At 42.1% G+C, this 21,892-nt stretch overlaps 1 protein-coding gene across 2 annotated transcripts in view; it reads left to right on the top strand.

The window, feature by feature from the left end:
• PTPRG (protein tyrosine phosphatase receptor type G) overlaps positions 1-21,659 on the top strand; it is a 387,653-nt gene extending 365,994 nt beyond the window's left edge. For both annotated transcript variants that reach the window (XM_059856705.1, XM_059856706.1), the window contains 14 exons: positions 2,085-2,181; positions 3,794-3,876; positions 4,105-4,239; positions 4,895-5,029; positions 5,431-5,603; positions 6,731-6,866; positions 7,211-7,357; positions 9,190-9,283; positions 10,549-10,625; positions 11,052-11,180; positions 13,471-13,617; positions 14,351-14,493; positions 17,516-17,651; positions 18,369-21,659. In XM_059856705.1, coding sequence (XP_059712688.1) covers positions 2,085-2,181; positions 3,794-3,876; positions 4,105-4,239; positions 4,895-5,029; positions 5,431-5,603; positions 6,731-6,866; positions 7,211-7,357; positions 9,190-9,283; positions 10,549-10,625; positions 11,052-11,180; positions 13,471-13,617; positions 14,351-14,493; positions 17,516-17,651; positions 18,369-18,515 — 1,779 coding nt within the window. In that variant the 3' untranslated portion in view covers positions 18,516-21,659. The remainder of the gene's footprint in view (positions 1-2,084; positions 2,182-3,793; positions 3,877-4,104; positions 4,240-4,894; positions 5,030-5,430; positions 5,604-6,730; positions 6,867-7,210; positions 7,358-9,189; positions 9,284-10,548; positions 10,626-11,051; positions 11,181-13,470; positions 13,618-14,350; positions 14,494-17,515; positions 17,652-18,368) is intronic.
• Positions 21,660-21,892: the final 233 nt, after the last annotated feature.

The raw sequence follows: 21,892 nt of genomic DNA on the forward strand, positions 1-21,892 counted from the left end.
GTTAATTAAAATGATTAACCTCCCCAACAATTCCCTTATGGAAAAATCCTATAGAATTTAATAGAAAATGATACATTTACTATGTAGTATTTAAACTGTCAGAGAAAATTCCTTAGCAGGGAGGTAATTCCCTATTAAATTCTATAACTTCTCAGAGTATTCTCCACAGGACCTTATTGGATTAATCTGTATTAAATTCTACAGCATTTGGCATAAATTTTTCAATGCCAATAACTTCTAAAAAGAATTTTATAGTGATGCAGGGATGTAGGGTTTGATGTGAGGCTTTTCAGAAGCAGGCAGGGTATTTTTTAGGGGTGACCTGTAAGGGTTCAACAGTGATGTTGTATGATTTCTAAATGAAAATATAGGTAAAACAAAATTACATTAAATCAACCTAACATGTAAATATTGCTGCTCTTCCAGCCATGACTTAGGCTGAACTGATCCTGCCTATTGTGTTATCTGAAATCCCTTGCTTACTGGAGCTGACAAGCAGAATTAGGGGAAGAGCACACTTTAATATGGGTTTTTTTATTTGATAAAAGTGAAACTAGGAAAATTCCATTAGGGCCAGCTGAGAGTTTTGCTTGATTCCTCTTTGTCTTTGCTCAGCTCATCTCCTTGAGCACAGTATGTTTCTCCCTGTGGAGGGTTGGGAAGAGAGAGAGAAGCAATTGTTATTTGAGAGTGTCACATGGATATAAAAGCTATAAAACGTACAAGGTTTTAGTATACTTTGCACTTTTAAAATGTAAATGTTGGGGAAGATATCAAAATTGCTATGCAAGTCCTTGGTGAAATGTCTGCATAATGCTGAACTCCTACATCTGCTGTTTGTATAGCATTTCTTGTGATAATTTTTCTCTGTCACTTAGCTCGTGATCTTTGTAGCAGCTGTGAGCTCCTAATGACTTTGCCTCTTAGGTTCTATACTGTTATTTTTAAAGTCTGAAGTACAAAGTAATTTGGCACTTCCTCACATATCCTGGGGGGAAATTGGTTCTGTTTGGAGCAATTTCTGAGAGTCACAAAAGATTTGAATAAATATAATTTCTTCCACAACTTTGTAAACTTCAAATTTTAATGGTTTTTTTTCAAAAATATATCTTTAAATGAAGAATATTTATGCTAGTCATAAAAAGAGGGCTCTCTTTTTCAGGAAGGTTATGGTGAAACAGATACTAAAAAGGTGTATCTTGGAGATGAAAAGACTTCTGAGTGATTCAGTTTGTAGGGCAGTCTCTGAAGGGTGTAGCTCTCTAGGGGAGTGGCTGCTTCACTTTAGAGTCAAAAAAAAGACCCTCCATTGCCCCATTTCAACAGCTCTGTATTCTGTTGTTAAACAAAGTAAGGGGTGGGTTAAGAATTTAAAAATTCCAAGGGAACTGGATATTTTACCTACAGCCCCAGGTAGACAGACATCTGCATCTCTGGCTTCATGAGCACCCTGGTCTCTCTCTGCTTTGTAAATGTACATGGTGCAACCTTCTCTTCACTGGATCAGGGCTGTTAATCAGCATCCAGGCAGTGGTATTTAAAGCCCTCATTGTTATCTTCAGAGATCTCTTTTATTTATATTTTACAAAAGGCATCTCTCTGCAGAGAACTAGCAAAAGGTCAGTGCCAAACTTAAATGTCAGAAACCCCATTTTGAGAGGTTATAAGCAGATAAGTTGTCCAGCAATCAAAAGTCTTCTGTTGAAATGGTTTTTGTTCTTAGTTTGTTACACTGCACTGGCCACTCTTGCATCTGAGGGACCCTATCTTAGCTCCCCAAGGAGGGACAAAGTGGGGCATGGCAGGAGATGCAGAAGGTGATGGACTGGTGGTCAGAGGGAACAGCTGGCTCTCAGGGTGCTCATCTGTCCCCAAGCCTATGGAGAGGAGCGTGACCAGGAACGGCTGACGTGGCTTAGTGTGAGACCACAACATACGGGACAATACTGAAAGGATTTGTGTTTAACCCAGCAACTAAAATACTGATACTTTGAACATGGTTTCTGTGAGCTGTTGCAAAAGGAGAGAAAGCTCAGGGTTTTTTGGACTGACAGATTTTCCATGTGAATAATCTTTCTGCCCAGGAAGTGCAGCGCTGTACGGCTGACATGAACATCACTGCAGAGCATTCCAACCACCCCGACAACAAGCACAAGAACAGATACATCAACATCCTGGCCTGTAAGTGAGCACTGCCTAAGCACAATGAATAACCCAAAAGGGACTCTCCTCTTGCAGTGTGTGTGTGTGACTGGGACAGGCAGGTGGTCCCAGGGTACATTATTACCCAGGGTGTAATAAACATGTGAAAGTGTGGCTGGGAGATCCTTTCCCTGTTAAAGGCAGTGAATGTTTTGACTTCTCTGGGGCCAGGATTTCACTCCAGCTTTTGTTTTGAAATGTTTCACAGCTTGAATGTCCAAGCAGAGTTGTAGAAGTTTGGTATGAAATTTTGCAGAGGAATAACTGGGATAAATGGATGATCAAAGCTCTCCTGCCTGCTAATGCTTGAAAACTGGTCTAGGGGAAGTGCATGGAGGAACAAAGAGTTTTACTGATGATTCCTGGGATTACCCTACAGTCCCAAAGGTGCTAAATCTTACAGAGTGTATCTGCTGTATTTCAAACTGCTTTAGCTCTGTGTAGGATTTGGACAAATAGTGATCTTTGTAGCACAGATCAGGCTTTGCCTGTATCCCTCTGAGAACTGCAAATCTGGACTCTGCTCTAGAATGCAGATTATCTGGGACGGAAGTGCAGTAACTTTTCCCCTGTTGTTCTCTTATGTGGAATGGGTGGCAGATGCACCTGTCACTGTGGTTTAGGGACAGACATGGGGAGCCCACTGGTAAAAAGTTCACAATGTTCATAAACATGGCAGTAAATCTTGAATGCTTTTGACGGCATAGGAAGGAAATGCATGTCTCTAACAGATTTTCAGTAGTAATCAAGGTACTGGCTGAGGACCAATTCCCAGACCTGTGAAAGACTTGCTGTGTGGCCTTGGACAGAGGCATTCATTGAGCTTGTCCCAGCTCTGATTTTAGACATAGAAGTCTCATCTCTCTAGGTACACAGATATGACATTGAAGGAGGATTGAAGCAGGCATTTCAGTCCTCCAGATTATCCTTGGAGGATCCTCTTTCCCCACTGGTCCTCAAGGAAAGCAAATGAAATCAGTCTTTATGCTTGAAGTTGGCTCACATGTCTCATCTCTGCATGAGCTGGAAGAACCACGCAGCCCAGTGCTTCTGCCTAGGAGCAGGACTATGATTTTTCCTTCTCTAGGGTGGAGTCAAGCATTTGAGTGAAACAAAAAGAGGAGCTACAGATCACAGCCTCAAGTCTGTCCTCATGGTGTGATGATGGTGGTGAAGGAGTGAGGACATTCACTGAGCTCCCAGAGCCAACAGAGCTGTCTGAGCCCAGCACTGAGGGGAGGATAATGAGCTGAGTCAAGCAGAGGCAGCGTTTCACAGCCCCATGGGGTGCCCTGGCTCTTTGAATCTCAGTACCCTGAGTGATGTAGATGATTCTAGAAATTGTGCTCCTGAGGCTCCAGTGCCCTTTAAAGAGAAGCTGTCCCAGCATGAACCACGTACTTTAAGGGATGTGAAGGCTGAAAACCTGCACATGAGCAGATGACCAAAAACAGATACTTCCATCTCCTTCTTGACTCCAGTCCAAGGCCAGTCTCTTCTGTGTATTAGTAAGGGCAGCCCTGATACCCAGGAAATGCAGTTCTGCAGCATGTTTCCCTAATGTTTCTCTGCTGTGTTTTTTATCCTGCAGATGATCACAGCAGGGTGAAGCTAAGGCCTTTACCCGGGAAAGATTCTAAGCACAGTGACTACATTAACGCTAATTATGTCGATGTAAGTTGTTTTAATGGTTTTTTATCTGCTCTACCTTTGAATCCTTCCACAGGAAGGAAGTAATGTCACTTGTGATGCGACTGTATTTTCCAACTTCACCTGATATTTTTGCTACAAATTCCTCACTATTCTGAATTAGAAAAGCACCTTTCTTGTTACTTCTAAAATATTAATTTTTCTACCATGATACTGCTTTCATCTCACTTGACATTATGGTTTTCTTTGAAGGGTTACAACAAAGCAAAAGCCTACATTGCTACCCAGGGACCTTTAAAGTCTACCTTTGAAGATTTCTGGAGGATGATTTGGGAACAAAATACAGGAATCATTGTCATGATCACAAACCTTGTTGAAAAAGGAAGAGTAAGATATTTTCTCATTTGTTAGCAGTTGCTCCTTAATACTTCCCCAAATCACCTGGGCAGAATTTGTTTTAAATGGCTTGGGATGATATGTACTGATGCATAACACAAAGTAACACAACACAGGGACACATCCTATTGTATTTGCAGGGTGCCCGACAAAGGAAAGAATGATGAATCTGACTCCATGGTCTCAGAAGGCTAATTTATTATTTTATGATACTATAATATATTTTAAAATGCTATACTAAACTCTACTAAAGAATAGAGAAAGGATTCTTACACAACGCTAAAAAGATAGTAATGAAAACTCATGACTCTTTCCAGAGTCCCAACACAGCTTGGCACTGATCGGCCAATGAGTGAAAACAATTCAAACCAGAAACCAATGAAACAATCACCTGTGGATAAACAATCTCCAAACACATTCCACATGTGAGCAAAACAGAGGATAAGCAAATGAGATAAAATAGTTTTCCTTTTTCTCTGAGGCTTCTCAGCTTCCCAGGAGAAAAGTCCTGGGCGAAGGGATTTTTCAGAAAATGTGAATGCCACAACATCCTGAGCCATGATTTTTTTTTCAAAAAGCTCTAGACACAAATACAAAGCAGCAGCTCAGGCCCTTACCTAACTCACCCACCTGTGTCTGTGTTCAGAGGAAGTGTGATCAGTACTGGCCCACGGAGAACAGCGAGGAGTACGGCAACATCATCGTCACGCTCAAGAGCACAAACGTCCACGCCTGCTACACCGTGCGCCGCTTCACCGTCAGGAACACCAAGATGAAAAAGGTGAGCCAAGCCCTCACCACCCCCATCCAGGTGTCTTCTGGCTTGGGTAGGATGCAAGGCACACAAGAGCAAAACTCAGGGTTTGCATAGGCAGCCTGGAGAGGCAGGTGAGTGGGAAATAAGTAAGTAAAGACAGGATTACAGGGAACCTGTTGCTAAGGTTTAGCCTGTATTTCTCTACTCAAGTGCACTGCAGCTTTAGTGTCCTTGTAATTGCTGTTATTACCTGTTCCCACATGTATTTTTCCTCAAACTCTGTCTCCACCCATCAGCAGGTAGAGCTGCAGGTTTCTTCTGTCCGAGTCCAGCACTTTTGCAGCTGAGCAAGCCAGAAGGACTGACAATATTTTTATGCTTCTTTTCCCTCCTCTCTCTTGTCTCTGCACCCCCTTGGTACCCAGGGCCAGAAGGGGAACCCCAAAGGGCGGCAGAACGAGCGGACTGTCATTCAGTACCACTACACCCAGTGGCCTGACATGGGCGTGCCCGAGTACGCCCTGCCCGTGCTCACCTTCGTCAGGAGATCCTCATCAGCCAGAGCCCCGGACATGGGACCAGTGGTGGTGCACTGCAGGTATGGTGGCTGTGACAAACCACCCGGGGAAAGCACAGCCAGAGCACAGTGTGTGCCTTCCGTGCCACAAACACTGCAAGTCACTAGCACTGGAGCAGTGTGTCAGCCCCATGGGGTGCAGGTAGACACAAGCTCTACTTTGCCTACCTCTTAAAACAGCTCCAATGCAAAAGCTTTCCAGCTGATACAGAGTTTTGCTATAGCCATGATACTGAACTGCAGAACTACATTGCACTGGAATTGGAAAGCTCCTTGGTCAAAGCTTGTTTGTAGCCTGCCAGTTCAGTGCATGGACAGGGCAGGAACACCTCTGCTGGGAACCAACATGGACACCTGGGAATGCAATTGCCAATGAACCACACTCACCCTCACCGGCACTTGCAGTCACAGCAATAGATCAGTCAATATACTGGTTCAGGGATGTGGTCTTCATCACTGTGTCAGGGGGCTGCACAGGCTATATCAAAGAGGAGAGGATGATGGAGGTTACAGCTCCTTTCCTCAGCAGAAATGGAGAATCTCTGAAGAGCTCCTATCTTTCTTGGGCCCAGGACTGCCCTTGTTCACTGTAAGGAGTTCTGGCTCCAGAGGATTAGCCCCTTTTTATACCTTCCCAAAGTGCTGGTATCACTTTCATTTCCAGCTCCACTGTTCAGCTTAAGTTTACCTCAAGGCTGACGGCAGCCAGAGCCGTCTCATAGCCTGGAGTGACCTTAGCAATCCAGCATGGCAGCAGCTTGGCAAAGGGTGGTCCTCTGTCTGGCTTCATCCAGCCAACACCAGTAACTGCAGCAGTGGAAACAGGAGCCAAGTGTGAACAGCCAGAGTGTGAAGTCCAGGACCACAGCAGCCTTATCCTCATGCTGCTGGCACAGGTGTGATGGCTTGTGTTGTGTTCAGCCTCATCTTGAAGCACAGAAATACCCACAGAAAGGAGGAATTATATACCTGGTAATATTTCCAGAAACCCAAAATATTTTGCTGGGAAACTTTAATGTTGGAAGCTAGGAGGAAAATGGAAGCCCATGAACAGGAATATGTGAATATTTGCTTAGTTCTGTTCTAGCTACTTCTGCATTTGCTTTCATTTGTCTGTGTTTCATGGGTTTCTCTTATGTTCTCTGTAGTGCTGGTGTTGGCAGAACTGGTACCTACATTGTGATAGACAGTATGCTGCAGCAGATAAAAGACAAAAGCACAGTTAATGTCCTGGGTTTCCTGAAACATATCAGGACGCAGCGCAACTACCTCGTCCAGACAGAGGTAAAAAATGCAGTGGAGTTGAATTTAAAGCCTTGTTCATTTTTGCATTGTAATCAAAAAGAGTATAGATTTTTCCAATTACTTCCCTGTAAAAATTGATTATATTACTGATATTTTTCTGCCCTTGAATATCTCTCTTTTTTTAGACCAGAAACTTCAGATTTTGGTTTTGACTTATTCAGAATTGTATGTGCTACATTTATAAATATTTATTCTGAATTTGGCAGTATTTGCATGAGTTGCTTGTTTTGCACACCCTTTCCTTTAGTGTGCACTGCTCCTCAGACAAAGACCTCCATTTAGGTTATTCCAAATGTCCACCTGACATGCTGATGTTTTTCTAGGAGCAGTACATTTTTATTCATGATGCCTTGTTGGAAGCCATCCTTGGTAAGGAGACTGAAGTGTCTGCAAACCAGCTGCACAGTTATGTTAACAGCATCCTCATTCCTGGCATAGGAGGGAAGACACGGCTAGAAAAGCAGTTCAAGGTAAGTCTTAATCACTGCCATCCAGAGGGACCTAATGTTCCTACCCTCTTTTATATGGCCTGTCCACACACTGTCCATTTTCATGGCTAAGGAGCCAAACCAGAAAACTTGATCAGCACAGCACATCTTGAGAGGTTCAGTCCTACACAGTCCTAGCTTCACTGCTGGAAATCAGTGCTCATGCTCTTCATTCAGAGGTGAGAAGAGGGACAGGGACACTGGTTGGGACTGTGCTGCTGGTCTCCCTGTACCCAAGGGGGCTTGGATGTTCCCAAGTCTGTGGTTAGCTTGGCTGCAAGTCTTCCCCCAAACTGTGGCTCTCATGCATACAAAGAGGGGAAAGACAAGAGATGAGGTTCTTTGCACCACCTTCTATTTCATCAGTCTAGATAAGGAATTACAAATGTTTTAAGACCAGGAAACACAACATGCCTTTCTCATTGCTAATCATGATGCTTGCTGTGTTTCCTGCTATGTCATGGCTGCTTCTTCCCTGGTCAAAATAATTTCTTTTTCCCAGATCTCTTATTTGAAACCTGAAATTTTCTGACTGCACTTTATTTGAATACATTGTAAAGTATTTTGTGAGAGTTTGTATAATAAGGAGACACATGGCATCTGTTTTCACAGCTAAACTCACTCAGTTAATAACTACCCAATAACTACCCAAGGAACTGAAGCTGTTAAATTACACCAGGTGCGAAGCTATTCAAAAAATGAATCTGAATTCACTTGTAGGAATCTCAGTATTTCTCCATCACTCAAGACATTCCAGATGCTTAATTACTAAATTAAAGGAACAAGTACAAGAGCACGCCCACAGAAAATGCAGGAGGAGGCAAAGATTTGTTATTTTAAAAAGTGTTGCACTTTTACAAACAATTCTAAATTATATGTATAAATTATATGTTTTCTGATTACTCGTGCCAAAGTTTAAAAACCCTCAGTGCCATTTTCAGAAATTACTTTCTCTGACAACATTGCACAGTTATTTAGAATCCCCATAACTTCTAATGGGGCTTATGCCAGTGCACAGATGAGTTGAGTGCTATCTTGTTTAGAGTGCATTTCAAACTGGGATGTGACCAGCAACAATTATGAGATCTTTCTCTTGTTTCCGCTGCTGCCACAGAGCTGGCAGAAAATAACTTGTGCTCATGCCTCAGCAGAGCAATTTACATTCAACCATCTTAGAGTGAAGTGACCCTGAGTATCAAGGTGTGAGTGCAGGAGATGTGAAAGCCACCTTTACTCTCTTTGCTCTGGCAGAGTTTCCCTATGTACTAGGGAGTATTCAAATACAAATCTGCCTTTCTTTGTGCCTCTAGGCAGCTCAGAATGAACATGGCAGACCAGAGAATGTAGCCCATGGCCTCAGATCTCAGATGTGCTGGGTTCCCCAAAGGTCTGGCAGAAAAAGACATTCTGCAGGAATGATCTGGCTGTTATTTTGCGGAAAAAAAAACAATATTAAAGTTTTGTTGCTCTATTTTACTAGCTTTTATTTCTCAAGACCTGCTTCTGACTAAACATGTCTGAAATTCTGTGAAACATATTCTCAAAGATAATGAAATGTAGTGTTCTGTGAAAATACATTTTGATGGAACTTCATATGCAGGATGTTGCAAAGCTGAGAGCTGCAGAGATCTTTTTATCTATTAAACATGTTGTATGAAAAGGATGATTTCCATTGGAAACTTGAGTACTTTAAACAAGTTTTAACAGTGCAGTTTATTCTTCTACTAATGCATCTTTGCAGGAGTTGGCAAAGAAACTTCCTCTCTTCATTTAGAGCACTCTGAGGGCTGACTTACTACTTTATTCTCTTTCAGCTGGTTACACAGTGTAATGCAAAATACGTGGAATGCTTCAGTGCTCAGAAAGACTGCAACAAAGAGAAGAACAGGAACTCATCAGTTGTGCCATGTAAGATCACATCTTTGGTTTGATTACTGCCTAGCATAACTTTCAGTACCGAATTCTCCCGGTGTTGTGCATGAAAAGACATAGCCACTAGGAAGGGGAAATGTAATCTTTTGTTCAGCCCAAGCTGTCTTGTCTTTCAGTATTACCCTGATGAAACTGAACAAAAGAATATAGTTGCAGTGTCAGCCAGATATACTGTCCAAGTGAAATGTTAATTTGAAGTGCTTAAGAATTTGAATAATTAGGTAGGGGATAAATCTATGGAATACTGAGAGATTACTTTGATACCAGCTCCCAGCTCTGATGAGATCTCCCAGAGTGATTGGCACCAGTTGTTTGCAATTCAGCTACTGCACTCAGTTTCTCTGTGTGAGCCACCCCAGATTTAAGGGTATTTAGTGCCTGAGGACACAGTTTCACAGTCATTAAAATGGAATCTGTGCGTGGCTGTCAAGCAATATGAACTTGCACCAGACCAAGCACGGGCAGTGTCATCCCCATCACATAACTCAGAGTACAGGACACAGAGGACAGATGATAGCCAAGCTAGCACAGAGTAATAATGGCACAGATACAGTCCCTCATGAAGTTTGTTAATAAAAAGGGAAATCATCAGAATACATCTTAAAAACAGATGGGAACACACTGGAAATAGGCTATTTGATTTGGCCCTTTGTGTTATGTAGCTGCACTGATTTCAGTTTGGCTTTTGGGGGCTGTCAGAGGGTTTGAGGATGATGTTGAGCCCAGCCCTCAAACACAGGGAAGTGTGGATCTGCAGTAGAGCACCCACTTCTGGGAGGTTCCCCATTAGGGAAGATGTTTGTCTCTGGAGGTTCTCTCACCCTGTGAGAGATGGCTGTGCTACAGAGTGGTAGGGAAAACAAAATAAATCAGCTGGGTTTGTGTGCTGCTGGAGACAAACGGAACACTACACACAAGAATTACCCGAAATCCCCTGTTATCACTGCATATACTGTTATTTGGTAATTCAGCCTGCTGTGAAAATCTTTGCTATAGTAAAATTTGATTCCTGAAATTACTTTGTCCTTGTGGGAATATTGTGCAACATTCTCTTTTATATCCTGTGTTAGCAGGCAGTGGTTTAACGCAGTTAAAGTGCTGGCCTGCTCCTGTGGGAGATGGGAGCTGCACACTGTTTGCTTTGTTAACGGCTGAGAAATTCTTACTTTCTGCATTGTGCCATGATCAGACTTTGATCTTTTTTTTCTCTGTGTTTTTTTTTTTTTCCCCTAATGTTATAGCTGAGCGTGCTAGAGTGGGCTTGGCACCACTGCCTGGAATGAAGGGAACAGATTACATTAATGCCTCTTATATCATGGTGAGGAAGCCAACACCTAATTACAAAGTAAAATCAATTCTAAGGTGCTAAATACCAGATGCCTATAATTGTCTTAATTCTGTATGTAATGGCTGTGTATTAACAGATGAGATTTTAACACCTTCCTCATAATGTAAAGCTATTAACCATGTTTTATTAAAGATTCTTGCCTAAAAAAATTAATTACAAGATGCATTTAGATGGAATGTGTATTTCTGTGAGATACAGTCAAATAGATACTGGGATTTAAAGTAAATTAAAGCAGTAGGGACTCTGTAGAATTGAAATGGAGTTAAGAAAATATAGTCTGTGTGAAAATATTATGGTGTGAAATGAAATAGGGTCATTATGTGTCCCCAGAAATTTAATCAATGCTTTAAAAGTATGGGAGGCAGTAAGTAATGTGTGTTTGTTTTGCTGCCAAAGGGCTACTACAGGAGTAACGAGTTCATCATAACCCAACATCCACTGCCACATACAACTAAAGATTTCTGGCGAATGATCTGGGACCACAATGCACAGATCATTGTCATGCTGCCGGACAACCAGAGCCTGGTGAGTTTCCTGTGTCTCTCCCTGCGTGGTGCCACTGTCACAGCCCAGCTGGGCACAGCACAGGGTCACTCATTGCCTGCTGGGGCTGTTTTGTGGCTGAAAGCAAAGCCAATTTTTGAGCCACCTACTCAAACTTTGCCATAAACTGGTTACAAAAAGGTAAGTTCAATAATGTAGGGATGTTCTTTTGCTGTTGCCTTTGCACTCACTCATGGACATCCAGGGCTGAAGGGACCACAGTGCTCACAGATAGAACAGCATACCAGTGCTGTCAGCATCTGCAAGGCTCCTGAGGGCTGCCTGGCAGGGTGCAAGGACTGAGGGTATGAAGAGGCTGGGGTTATGGGTAAGGACTTTGAGAGGAGCAGAAATGCAAGGTAGGGACAGGAGGATAATTGCTTGTTTTCCTGTGAGCTTAAGTCTTAGGCCATGCAAGACTATGAGTACAAGACTGCACATGCCATTTTTAATGAAAGTAAAAAGCAAAGAATGTTAATTTAAGTGGAAATAATGAGTCAGACAGAGAGATAGAATTAGGAGACACAGGTGAAGTGCTAATCACTACTTCCAGATTTCCTAGCACATCTCAAGAGGGCGTGTTGAAAAGGATTAGGAACTAAGCGGTTCGTTTCTTCATGCACGCATCAGCGAGGTGAATAGACAACTGTAGCTGAAAGTGGAAGAGAAACCACCTTCATTACAGCAGGAAAATAGCAGTCATGAGGGGCTACTAAAGAGGCAGCAGTCAATATGCTGCTTGTGTGTGGGGATGAAAGGGAGTGCAGCACTGCAAGGAGTGCTCAGAGACATTCAATCAGATCAGAAAGTGCTTATGAAATGAAAGTATGTCAGGTGGAAATGAAGAGGCCGATCTTGTTTTCTCATGTACATGAAATAGCTCTGCAGAACCACAGTGATCAAAGGGTAAAGGTGGAATGCTGGGCTCAGCCACCATGCTTTCACCTTCACCATTCCCAGGGTGGAGGTGGCCAGGGTGGCAGTGGCATCTGGCTTTGGCTCAGTAGTCAGTTTGGGATGTGTTGGCTGGCAGGAAGGGATGGCACAGGATTCAGACAGCACCAAGGTGTTGGATGTGCAATGCCAAAGGACAAGACAATAATGGAAGGTACCTGTATGAGGACCTGTCAGTGGCAGGACAGGTCCTTTGCCTGGCACTTGGCCATATTACTCTGCTTCCCAGCACTTCTGCTTATTTAGGGCAGAATTGTAAGGATGTAAAACCTTAAGTCACATTTTCAGAATGAACACTGACAGCTCAAATCTCAACAGTATCTGGCGGATCAGAGCTGCAGACCCACAGGAATACACTTGGTTTAAGAGGGATGTACAAGGCCATGGCTGGATGACATCAGCTCATAGTTCATGTTTGCTCGTGAGTGAGAGATGGGATGTCCAGAGACATGGGTTTGCCCTGTGCATGTGGCCAGGGCAACTTCTGTGCTCATTCTGCAAGGACATACACCTTTGAAGGCAGGAGAAGAAACAGACTTTGCATGTAGGTGGTGACAGACCATAATTTCCTTTCTCTGCAGCACATTAGGAATTCACAGTTATTTTTTAAAGAAGGGCTTTGACAGCTGTTTTAAGGAACAGCTTTCACTTATATCCTGCCAGTCAGGCTACCTCAGCATGAACTTCTTCCAGCCTTCCCAGTCTCACTGAGGTTTTACAGTGTCCCTTCAGTAGAGGTGTTTTGCTCTTCATGCAAGGAGAACTTGCATGAAGTTTAACCAGTGTTTTTTTCAAGGCTAAGAAAATTTGGCTTTTTCTCTTCCACTTCACTCCTCTGCTCACTCCTAAAAATTCAAGCCGTACCTAAGTATCCATCAATCTCCTAGCTAGGCCTGATCTACAGACCTTGAGTTTTGGATTAGACCACAATAAACACAAATTAAAAATAACAAGTCATTAATTTTTAAAGGCCAATGAGTTTTTTCTAAACAAATATCTGACTTTCAAACAAAACTGTGTAGGCAGGAGGTCATAAAGCCTGGGATACAATACAAAGGTTAAGTATGAGTGAGCTAAGATAACCATTTCCCTGTGAAACCCGTTAAAAAGCAGATGTTACCTGTTTGAACACACAAAGGGAGAATCTGGCAGGTTTACTGCCTACTGTAATAGTAAATTTGTTTTAGACATAAGTGTTTTTTTAAGGTCAGTTCCTGATCATCTCTATTTATCAAAACAATTTTTTGATCCACTGGATTTTTTTAGTTGCACCAAGGTATCTGAAAGGCTGCAGTAGTGTGTTCTTTCATTTCTCCAGGCAGAAGATGAGTTTGTGTACTGGCCAAGTCGTGAGGAATCCATGAACTGTGAGGCCTTTACTGTGACTCTTATCAGCAAAGACAGACTGTGCCTCTCTAATGAAGAGCAAATTATCATCCATGACTTTATCCTTGAAGCTACCCAGGTAAAGTAAACCTTCAAATGTGGGTCTGAGCTTTTCACCAAAATTATATCGATGCCATTTAAATACAGAAGAAGACGAGTTCAGAAAATTTTTGAAAAGGATTTACTTGTAAATGCATGTTGCTCTCAGGGGAAAGGTATTTTCATTGGCTCCTTCTCCCTCTCACATCTTCTACTTCCAGGTAGATTCCTCTAGCTAGAGGAGGTAGCTAGTAAGGCTAGTATTAACTGTTTGTCTTGCTTGAAAGTGAAGACATGTGATTTTACCAAGGTGCATTGTCTTATTTCTGCTTAAAAAATTCAGCATTTATAGTTGTTTGGGGGTCTTAACTAATCATAAAAATGTAACCATGATTCTTTTGAACTACAAACCTGCTTCTAGTTTGTTATCTGGATTGCAGCTGGACTTTGCTGCAAGACATTCATTTGCAAGCCCATTTAAATTTGACTTGGTTGCTCTAGTTTGACTTCTGAGCCATAAGGACTCTGAGAGAGGTTTGATATGAGCCCTGAATTCAAATACAAAATCTTTTATTGATTAAACATTTTGTCAAATTTGCATTATTTTAGGGTGCTCACTGTTACAGAGATGCTGGAGCTGTGTGTCCTTTGTCTATGTAAACTGTTTGGAAGAAGAGAGTTTCCCTCCAGTTTGCAGTGAGGCTCTTTCCTCTCTGTCCCTAGGGTGGATGGCTGTGAAGGGGAGCTAATGCCAGGCTGGTTTGTCATTGCAGGATGACTACGTGCTGGAAGTCCGCCACTTTCAGTGCCCCAAATGGCCAAACCCTGACGCTCCCATCAGCAGTACCTTTGAACTTATCAATGTAATCAAGGAAGAGGCCTTAACAAGGGATGGCCCCACCATAGTTCATGATGAGTATGTCATCACTTTTCTCCCATTTATGTGCAGCTTGTACACTCAGCTGAAAGACACTTGTTAGGACTGATGTCTATTTCTGCATGGAGTACGTGGGGTTTAATAGTCCAGGAGAAGGTGGGAACAGATTTAGTAGTCCAGGGAACAGATTAAGAATATATAAACTTCCAAGGATGAGTTTTCAGTGGGCAGCTGAGGCCAAATACATTTTGCTTAGTGTAATTTTTGTGTTGGTTATAATCTTACGTTCTTCTGCTCCTGGAAATACCCCAAGCAAATCCTACAACCTGTTAAAGAGCCAGCAGGGCTTTGATTTAGTTAAGTCTCTAAGCAGCCTAATGTGGGCTGATGGAAACAAGTTTCAAAACAGCCCAGGCTCCTGTCTAACAGCTCAGGTTTCATGTGCCATGTAAGACAGAACAAGCTTGGCTCAGCTGTGTCTCATGATGAGCAGCAGAAATGTCTTGTGACAAAGGGCCCAGGTCTTCTAATAGCAGATTTATTCTTCCTCCTTCTGCTTCCCAAAAAATATTCCAAGGGGAATACAGTGCCAAGTGGGAGGGAGGGGGCCCACTAACTCCAGTCCAGCATGTGCCAACACTTGCCTCTTTTGTAGCACAGTGGTGAGCATTGTCTCACCAGCAATGTTTGAACACCCAGTTATAAAGAGTGCTAAATACTGCATTGCATATTGTTACTTGCACACATTATGGAGCTGCAGAATACCATTACAGTGAGGCTGGAGCCTGGGTCTGACCTATCTCCTTAGAGGGAAAGAGCACTTCCTGGAATCATTCTGTGCCTAAAATCCCAAGGAAGCCCAACTTCTGGTAATGCTCACGTTGTCCTAAGAGCACCAAGCCAGCACAAACTCCTGCTCCACCTACAGCCCCCATGCACTGCAGCCTGTTAGAACTTGCCACAAAACAGAATCAGTGGGAAGGTCTTGGGAATCTTTGCAACAGCCTCACTGCCACATTCTGGTGTGTCAGTGTCAGAGCAGGCACTGTGCTGGTGTCCCAGGAGGGCATTGATGTCCACTGGTGCTGCTGGAGCTTTCCCTGCACATCCAGGTTGCTGCAACAGGTTTTTCACAACTGACTCCTGCAAACAGTGCCCTGGGCTGCAGCAAGTAGTTTTTCTCCCTCCACCTCCTCCTGCCTTGCTTATGCAGACTTTAAGCTCTGTTGCCTTTCACCAGCACTGATTAATTCCAGGCTGGTTTTAATATTCATGCTTTGGGTAGTCTGAAGTGAAGTTTTGCTGCTCTTGCAGTATTTAAGATTATGTTTTACAAAATTAGAAACATTATTGATTTGGGCATTTCATTGCCAGATGAAAAAAGAAAATCAAAATTGCATTCCAAGCAATGCTGAGTCATTCTTTCTGTACATTGCTTTTTTGGTTTATTTGTCATATTCAATGATTTTATCTTTACGCCTAATACATAATGTGGATTCTGCTTTTAATTGGAGTCTAAGGAAATGTAGCTGAAAATGAAAATTTCCCTTTGCTACAAGCAACAACTATATCACATAATCTACTAATAATTACAACTGCAGATTAATTCCAAATATATGAATTTGCAGATAACTGAATTTATGTGGTATTTAGGAAGTACATGGTGGGATGAACTTGCTAACATTTTTTAAAGTTCAGAAATTCCAACTTGAGACAGTTGTCAAGATTTTTAAATGTAACTGCCCAAGTGTAGGCAACTACGTAAAGATCTGCTGCAGAATTTTCTGCAAGAAAATTATTCAGATTGTTTGGATCTGGAAATTAGCAGCCCAAGTGAAAATTATGCTGTTACACCCTCAGAAGGATTTAGTTGTGTCCTGTCAAGTTCATGCACTGGACACTTTGTCCACTGTCCCTGTAGATGAGTCACAGCCATCTGTATGGTGCTGCTGCTTCTCCTCGAGACCTTACATCCAATAGAGCACATCCACTGTGATCTGAGTTCGTTTCCCTTTCTAGGCAAACTGAGCTTGAGTTTGCAAAAATCATATAAAATTAAGTCAGCATATGTCTTGATTTCCATGGGAATGCTGTACAAATCCTAGTGGTAATTTTGCAGTACAAGATGGTATTGTAGCATTTGCTGATGATTTCAGTTTTCAAATAAAGCTCTCCAAGTGGCTTGGAGAGCAGGTCAGCACTGATGACCCCATTTCTTAATGGGAGCATTTAAACACAGATTTCTCAAAGTCACAGAGCAGACCCATAGCACAGCCAGGACAGAATTTCAGTCTCCTGAGTACCAGGAGAGCAGAGGAGAGTGGAGGCTCCTCAGAAGCCGTTGTGTGGGATCCTTCATGCTGTGCCTCACACCTGCACCTACAGCCTAAGCCCACCCCCAGGCTTGCAGCAGTGAGGTTTCCACCTGACCAGTATCTCAAGGATATCTCAAGGACTGATGTGTGCTCCTGATGAATAAGTGCTGCTTGGGATTTTATTACATGACAACACAGCTCAACTCTTCAAAATCTGTAATGTCTCCTGGGTGCCTGGCTCAGGGATGTTGCCTTTACTGATGAATCAGACCTAGGCAGGATTTTGAGATCCGCCCCAATTACTTGTGAGCACCACAGAGCTGTATTAGTTTTCTGCAATTGTCAGATGTGGAGGGAGACAAAGTCTCATTTCTTTCTAATCACTCATGTTTTGCTTGAGCTCCCACTAATGAATTTAAAATCCACTCCACGGTAATGCAGATGCTCTCAGCCCATGTGTTGTGGGAGAACTGATTTCAGTGTTCCAGTCTCCAGGCTGGGTATTTTGGAATGGTTCATGTTCTGCTGCTGATGCAGTTCTTTGTGTTCAATAGTACAGATACCTGAGATTACTGGTGTACCATCAAATTTCTTCTACGAATTGAAATGACAAAAAATTAGCCACTATAAAACAAGCATTTAGTAAATACAAAGAGGAACTACAGTAATGAAATAAGGCTATAACAACACTTTCATGACTCTGTGTCAGTTTCTGAGTAACTCTTCATTTTGGTGTGGTTTTCCAGGTATGGAGCTGTGTCAGCAGGAACTCTCTGTGCCCTTACCACTCTGTCTCAGCAGCTGGAGAATGAAAATGCTGTCGATGTGTTCCAGGTGGCAAAGATGATAAATCTTATGCGGCCTGGAGTATTTACAGACATTGTAAGTCTTTAAATGGACTATAAATAGATTGTTTACAGGGTTTTCCTCTGAGACCAAAAGCATGAACTAAAACATGCATTGTGTATATTATCAAGCCCTACAGCATCTGCTACCAAGCAGAATTTGCATTTGAACTTTTTTTGTGTAGCTGTAATTTTTTGTTAACCTCAAAGCCACACTGTAAGTCTCTGATTTGCACTTAAACTTATTTCTCATACTTTGGAGGGAAGCATCATACAGGCAAGTCTTAGCAGAGAAGGGCCTTTCAGCTTGTCACCATCTGCCTGCCAGCCCTGTGAGCTAAGCGCTGCTCTTTAGATCTGGCATGTTGTGGTATGAAGGGATGCTCAGGGCAGGTGAAGCTGCAGGGAGATGAAGTTCTTCCCTGAGTGTCCAGCAAGAGCAGCCCCTTCCCTGGTGTGTGTGGTACAAGGTTCTGCCACCCAGGGAGTGACCTGGGGCTGAGCTGTGGCCTCAGGTTTTGTCCCACCCTCCTGAAGTGTTTAACAGTATATCAGCAATTATATAATCTACTTCCAAATTGGAGTTTGGGTTGACAAAGTTAAACTGGATGAACAGAGGTAATTGCTCTATTTCTTTGCTATATGTTTGCTTCTGGTAATGAATGCTCATGACCTTCCCTGGAAATGCCAAATTAAAGTGCTGCTCATTTATGTACACTCAAAGGATTGAAATAAGTTGTTCTTTCTTTTCCAGGAACAGTACCAGTTTCTTTATAAGGCAATGCTAAGCTTGGTCAGCACTAAGGAAAATGGAAATGGTCCCATGACACTGGACAAAAATGGTGCTGTGATGGCCAGTGACGAATCTGATCCTGCAGAAAGCATGGAGTCTCTTGTCTAATTGGAAACCTGAAAAGGCACTTAATTTGTAGAACTTCTGAAGACTGAGTGAACTTTTTTGAGGCCTTTTTTGCCAGACTCTAGGTTATACAATAACCCAATTACTTTTTTACACTGATAAAAGTTTTGATATTTATTTTTTGCCATTTTATGTCTTAATGGTATCCTACTGAGCATTTGCACCTCTGTTTATTTCACACAGTGAAACGCAATTTTATCTAGTTTGCACTATATGATCAGTGTTACTGCCTATAATATCCTAATACAAGACAAGCCCTGATGTGACATTCCATGACAACAAACATATGCTTTTTCTGTTTTGTTTAAATGCAGTGAATTTTTGCTAACTACAGTGACCCTGGAATCTTAAATCTTGAATGCTAGGCCAGATGGATTCTTTCTACAACAGATACTGTACCCCTTTCATACCATATTTATTATTTAGTGATCATGTCAAAGTTTTGGTAATGGTGTTCTGCATTCCAGTGGAGTGGATGAGCAGTGTTCATCCTTTCTTGACAAAATGTGGCAGGTGATTATTAGCTACAGTGAAGGTCCAACAGCCTTGTAGAGCTGAAACAATTATTTCTCTATTGTTTCAAATTGCTGTGTTGTATACTTACAGGCCTGAGACTTGCTTCATGTGGAATATATGAATTACATACAAGATAATTATAAATTAGATGCAATTCATATGTGGGATGCAATGATAAGTTTTGAATTTACAGTTTCAAAGTTTCCCCATGTATTCAGGAAAATGTTGATTTTGGTTTTTAACCAGCCCTGTGATGGGAAAGTATTTTGTTTTATTTTCATAGGAGCCAATACAGTGAGAAATCTACAACAACCCAAAAGCAGACCAGTTTTGAGATATATTAAAGGTAGCAATATTTTACATTACTAAGCTATTCAATATTTTAAACACATCTAATTTCCTTACTATTTCTTGAATATGACCTCACACCTAATGGTATGTTACATGATGACAGGCGTTTCTTAATTTCATAACTGTTAGATGCCATTTTTACAGGTGTGTAATTTTCATACTTTAGTGCTAAAACATAAAGTACTGATCCATATTTACTGGTGAAGCAAACTAATAAAAAAACTACCTATAAAGTTACATTCTCCCTCTTTTTTTTTTGCCAGACTAATTCTATAGCAAAACCTTAGTTTATTGTGTTTTCCCTCCCATGCCAATAGAATGGTTTCCCCCAGATTATGTCAGTAATTATTGTTTGGAGCATTTAAGTTTACATCCTCACTGGCTCCCTCTTCCTTTGTATTTGGTTGCAATTCAAGAAGGTCGGTCCCTGATTAACAAAAGAAGTAAGCACATGCTTAATTCTCCTGAAATTAGTTGTGCCCTTCATAGCTTGGCTGAGTAGGGAGGGGTTATTGAATCTGCCTGCAGAAGAAAATACATGATTTCAGCCATCCTGACCCTTGGTGTACAGTTAAAGGCACTATCCTTTATATGTGGCATTAATTTCTTCTAAACTACAGAAAACATGCATTGTAATTTTTCAGGACTTGTCAAAATACTACAACTTTTTTTTTTTTTTTCATTTAAATGTAAACCTATTAATTTCTGCCAGTCCAATCTTGCTGAAATACAGACATTTGGCAAGGTTCTGTTTATTTTCACTTACAAGGAAACTGAAAGCAAACGGCTTAAAAGGATATTGAGAGTAGATATGTTGGTTCAGAACCTCTTAAGGTGCAAACTGAAACAGCCTCGCTGAGAGCACAGGAGCTGTGCAAACTGGTATGTGCTAACATTTGGCCTTTTATCTTAATAAGAGAAAGATTCAAAGTATTGAAGGATTTATCAGCAACCTTTTACACAGTCACCTTTTACTTCTCAGTTTGTTGAATCCCTTCATCCAAGAAATCCCAGTCATTGCTAATACCAAGCAATTTAATAAGCCCATGGTTTCAGTAAGGCAATCCCCTGCCCAGCAACAGCTAGTCCAGATAAAATATGAGCAGAATGTTCCAAAAGATTGTAGTTTGCATCCCCTTTGCTCTGCATGAAGAAGGGAGTCGCTAGGAGTTAGGATGGCTCTCCATTCACTACACCCCAGTAACAGAATGGTTTAAATAAGTTCTCAAGTGCTGCTCCCAGCAAGGGTTGGAAAGTTTTGCTGAGTGGTTTTCTGGCCAGCCTTCATCAGCCTCAGAGGCTGCTGAGCCCCCCTGTGCCCCCAGTCCTGAACCTGGACCCAGCCAATGCCAGCTGGTAGCACAAAGGGCCTCATAAGCTGGATCAGTTCAATCTAGAAAGAAGTATTTTAAGTTCCTGGGGAGATGTAGGGAGAAGTTAGAAATTCAAACCTTGACAACTAAGTGACACAAAGATTACTGCAGGCATCAAAAGATTGGATTTGTTCAGTACTTTCAGGTGATTACTTTTCATTTCAGTGGCATGATAGAAGATAACTGTGGTTTTTGACTCACTGCTTGAATACCCTTGGTTTAATCCCTTACCTTCTCACAAGTTTTAAGCATCAATGAATGAAGGCTGCAGGGGTTGAACTTTGGTAGATGCTTTGGAAATCCATGCATTTGCATTGGCATTTTCCAACACCTGAAATACTTGTTTGGGGTTTAATCCATGGGGAAGTAATGTTCTATGAGTTCTCCATGGATTATTTTGTAAGGGAGCTCCAGCTGTAAGTTAAATGCTGTGCTGACAGCCAGGTAGCCAATAGATGGTAGTGATGCACGGGGCTTGAAGGGGTGAAGCTAGAAATTGCTTGTGAAGGTCAGGATTAAGCACACAGAAGAGCCAAATCTATCCTCCTGTAAGCAGCTGCAGTTCTGCTCTCTTACACAGGTTTGCACCCTTTCCTTGGGACTGAGTGAGTGGCAGAAGGAGCAATGTCTGCTCAGAGATGGGCACTGATAAACTCTCCTGATGCTCCCACGAGTGTCCAGCCCAAATCACCATCTGCTCTGCAAATCACCATCTTGCTTTTGGGACCCCAATCCCTTGGCTGTACCCAGCTCCTGCCATTCAGTCAGGATGTCTTTCAAGCATCAAAGGTTCCCAGGCAATGTGTAGGTCTGCAAATAAAGAGGACCTGAGAACATTCCCATATCACTGCAGAGTGTGGTCCTCAGCACCAGCCCTGAGAAATAAGGAACAGAAGGACTGAAGCACACACATGTCGACATTTAGAAAATCCCATTTCCCCATGTCTTGCACGTGTCCTGTGCCCGCAGACTGTGTGAAAGACGTGAACTGTGTCTTGGGACCATAAAAGCAGCCAAGCTTTCCAAGTGGAAATGCTTGGAAATCTTCTGTGTCATCTGAACATCTGAAATAGGTGGCAGGCTCAGAATCATCCTCCAAACACTCCTGTGTGTGAGCTT

The sequence above is a fragment of the Haemorhous mexicanus genome, chromosome 11 (assembly GCF_027477595.1).
Source record: "Haemorhous mexicanus isolate bHaeMex1 chromosome 11, bHaeMex1.pri, whole genome shotgun sequence".
Taxonomy (NCBI): domain Eukaryota; kingdom Metazoa; phylum Chordata; class Aves; order Passeriformes; family Fringillidae; genus Haemorhous; species Haemorhous mexicanus.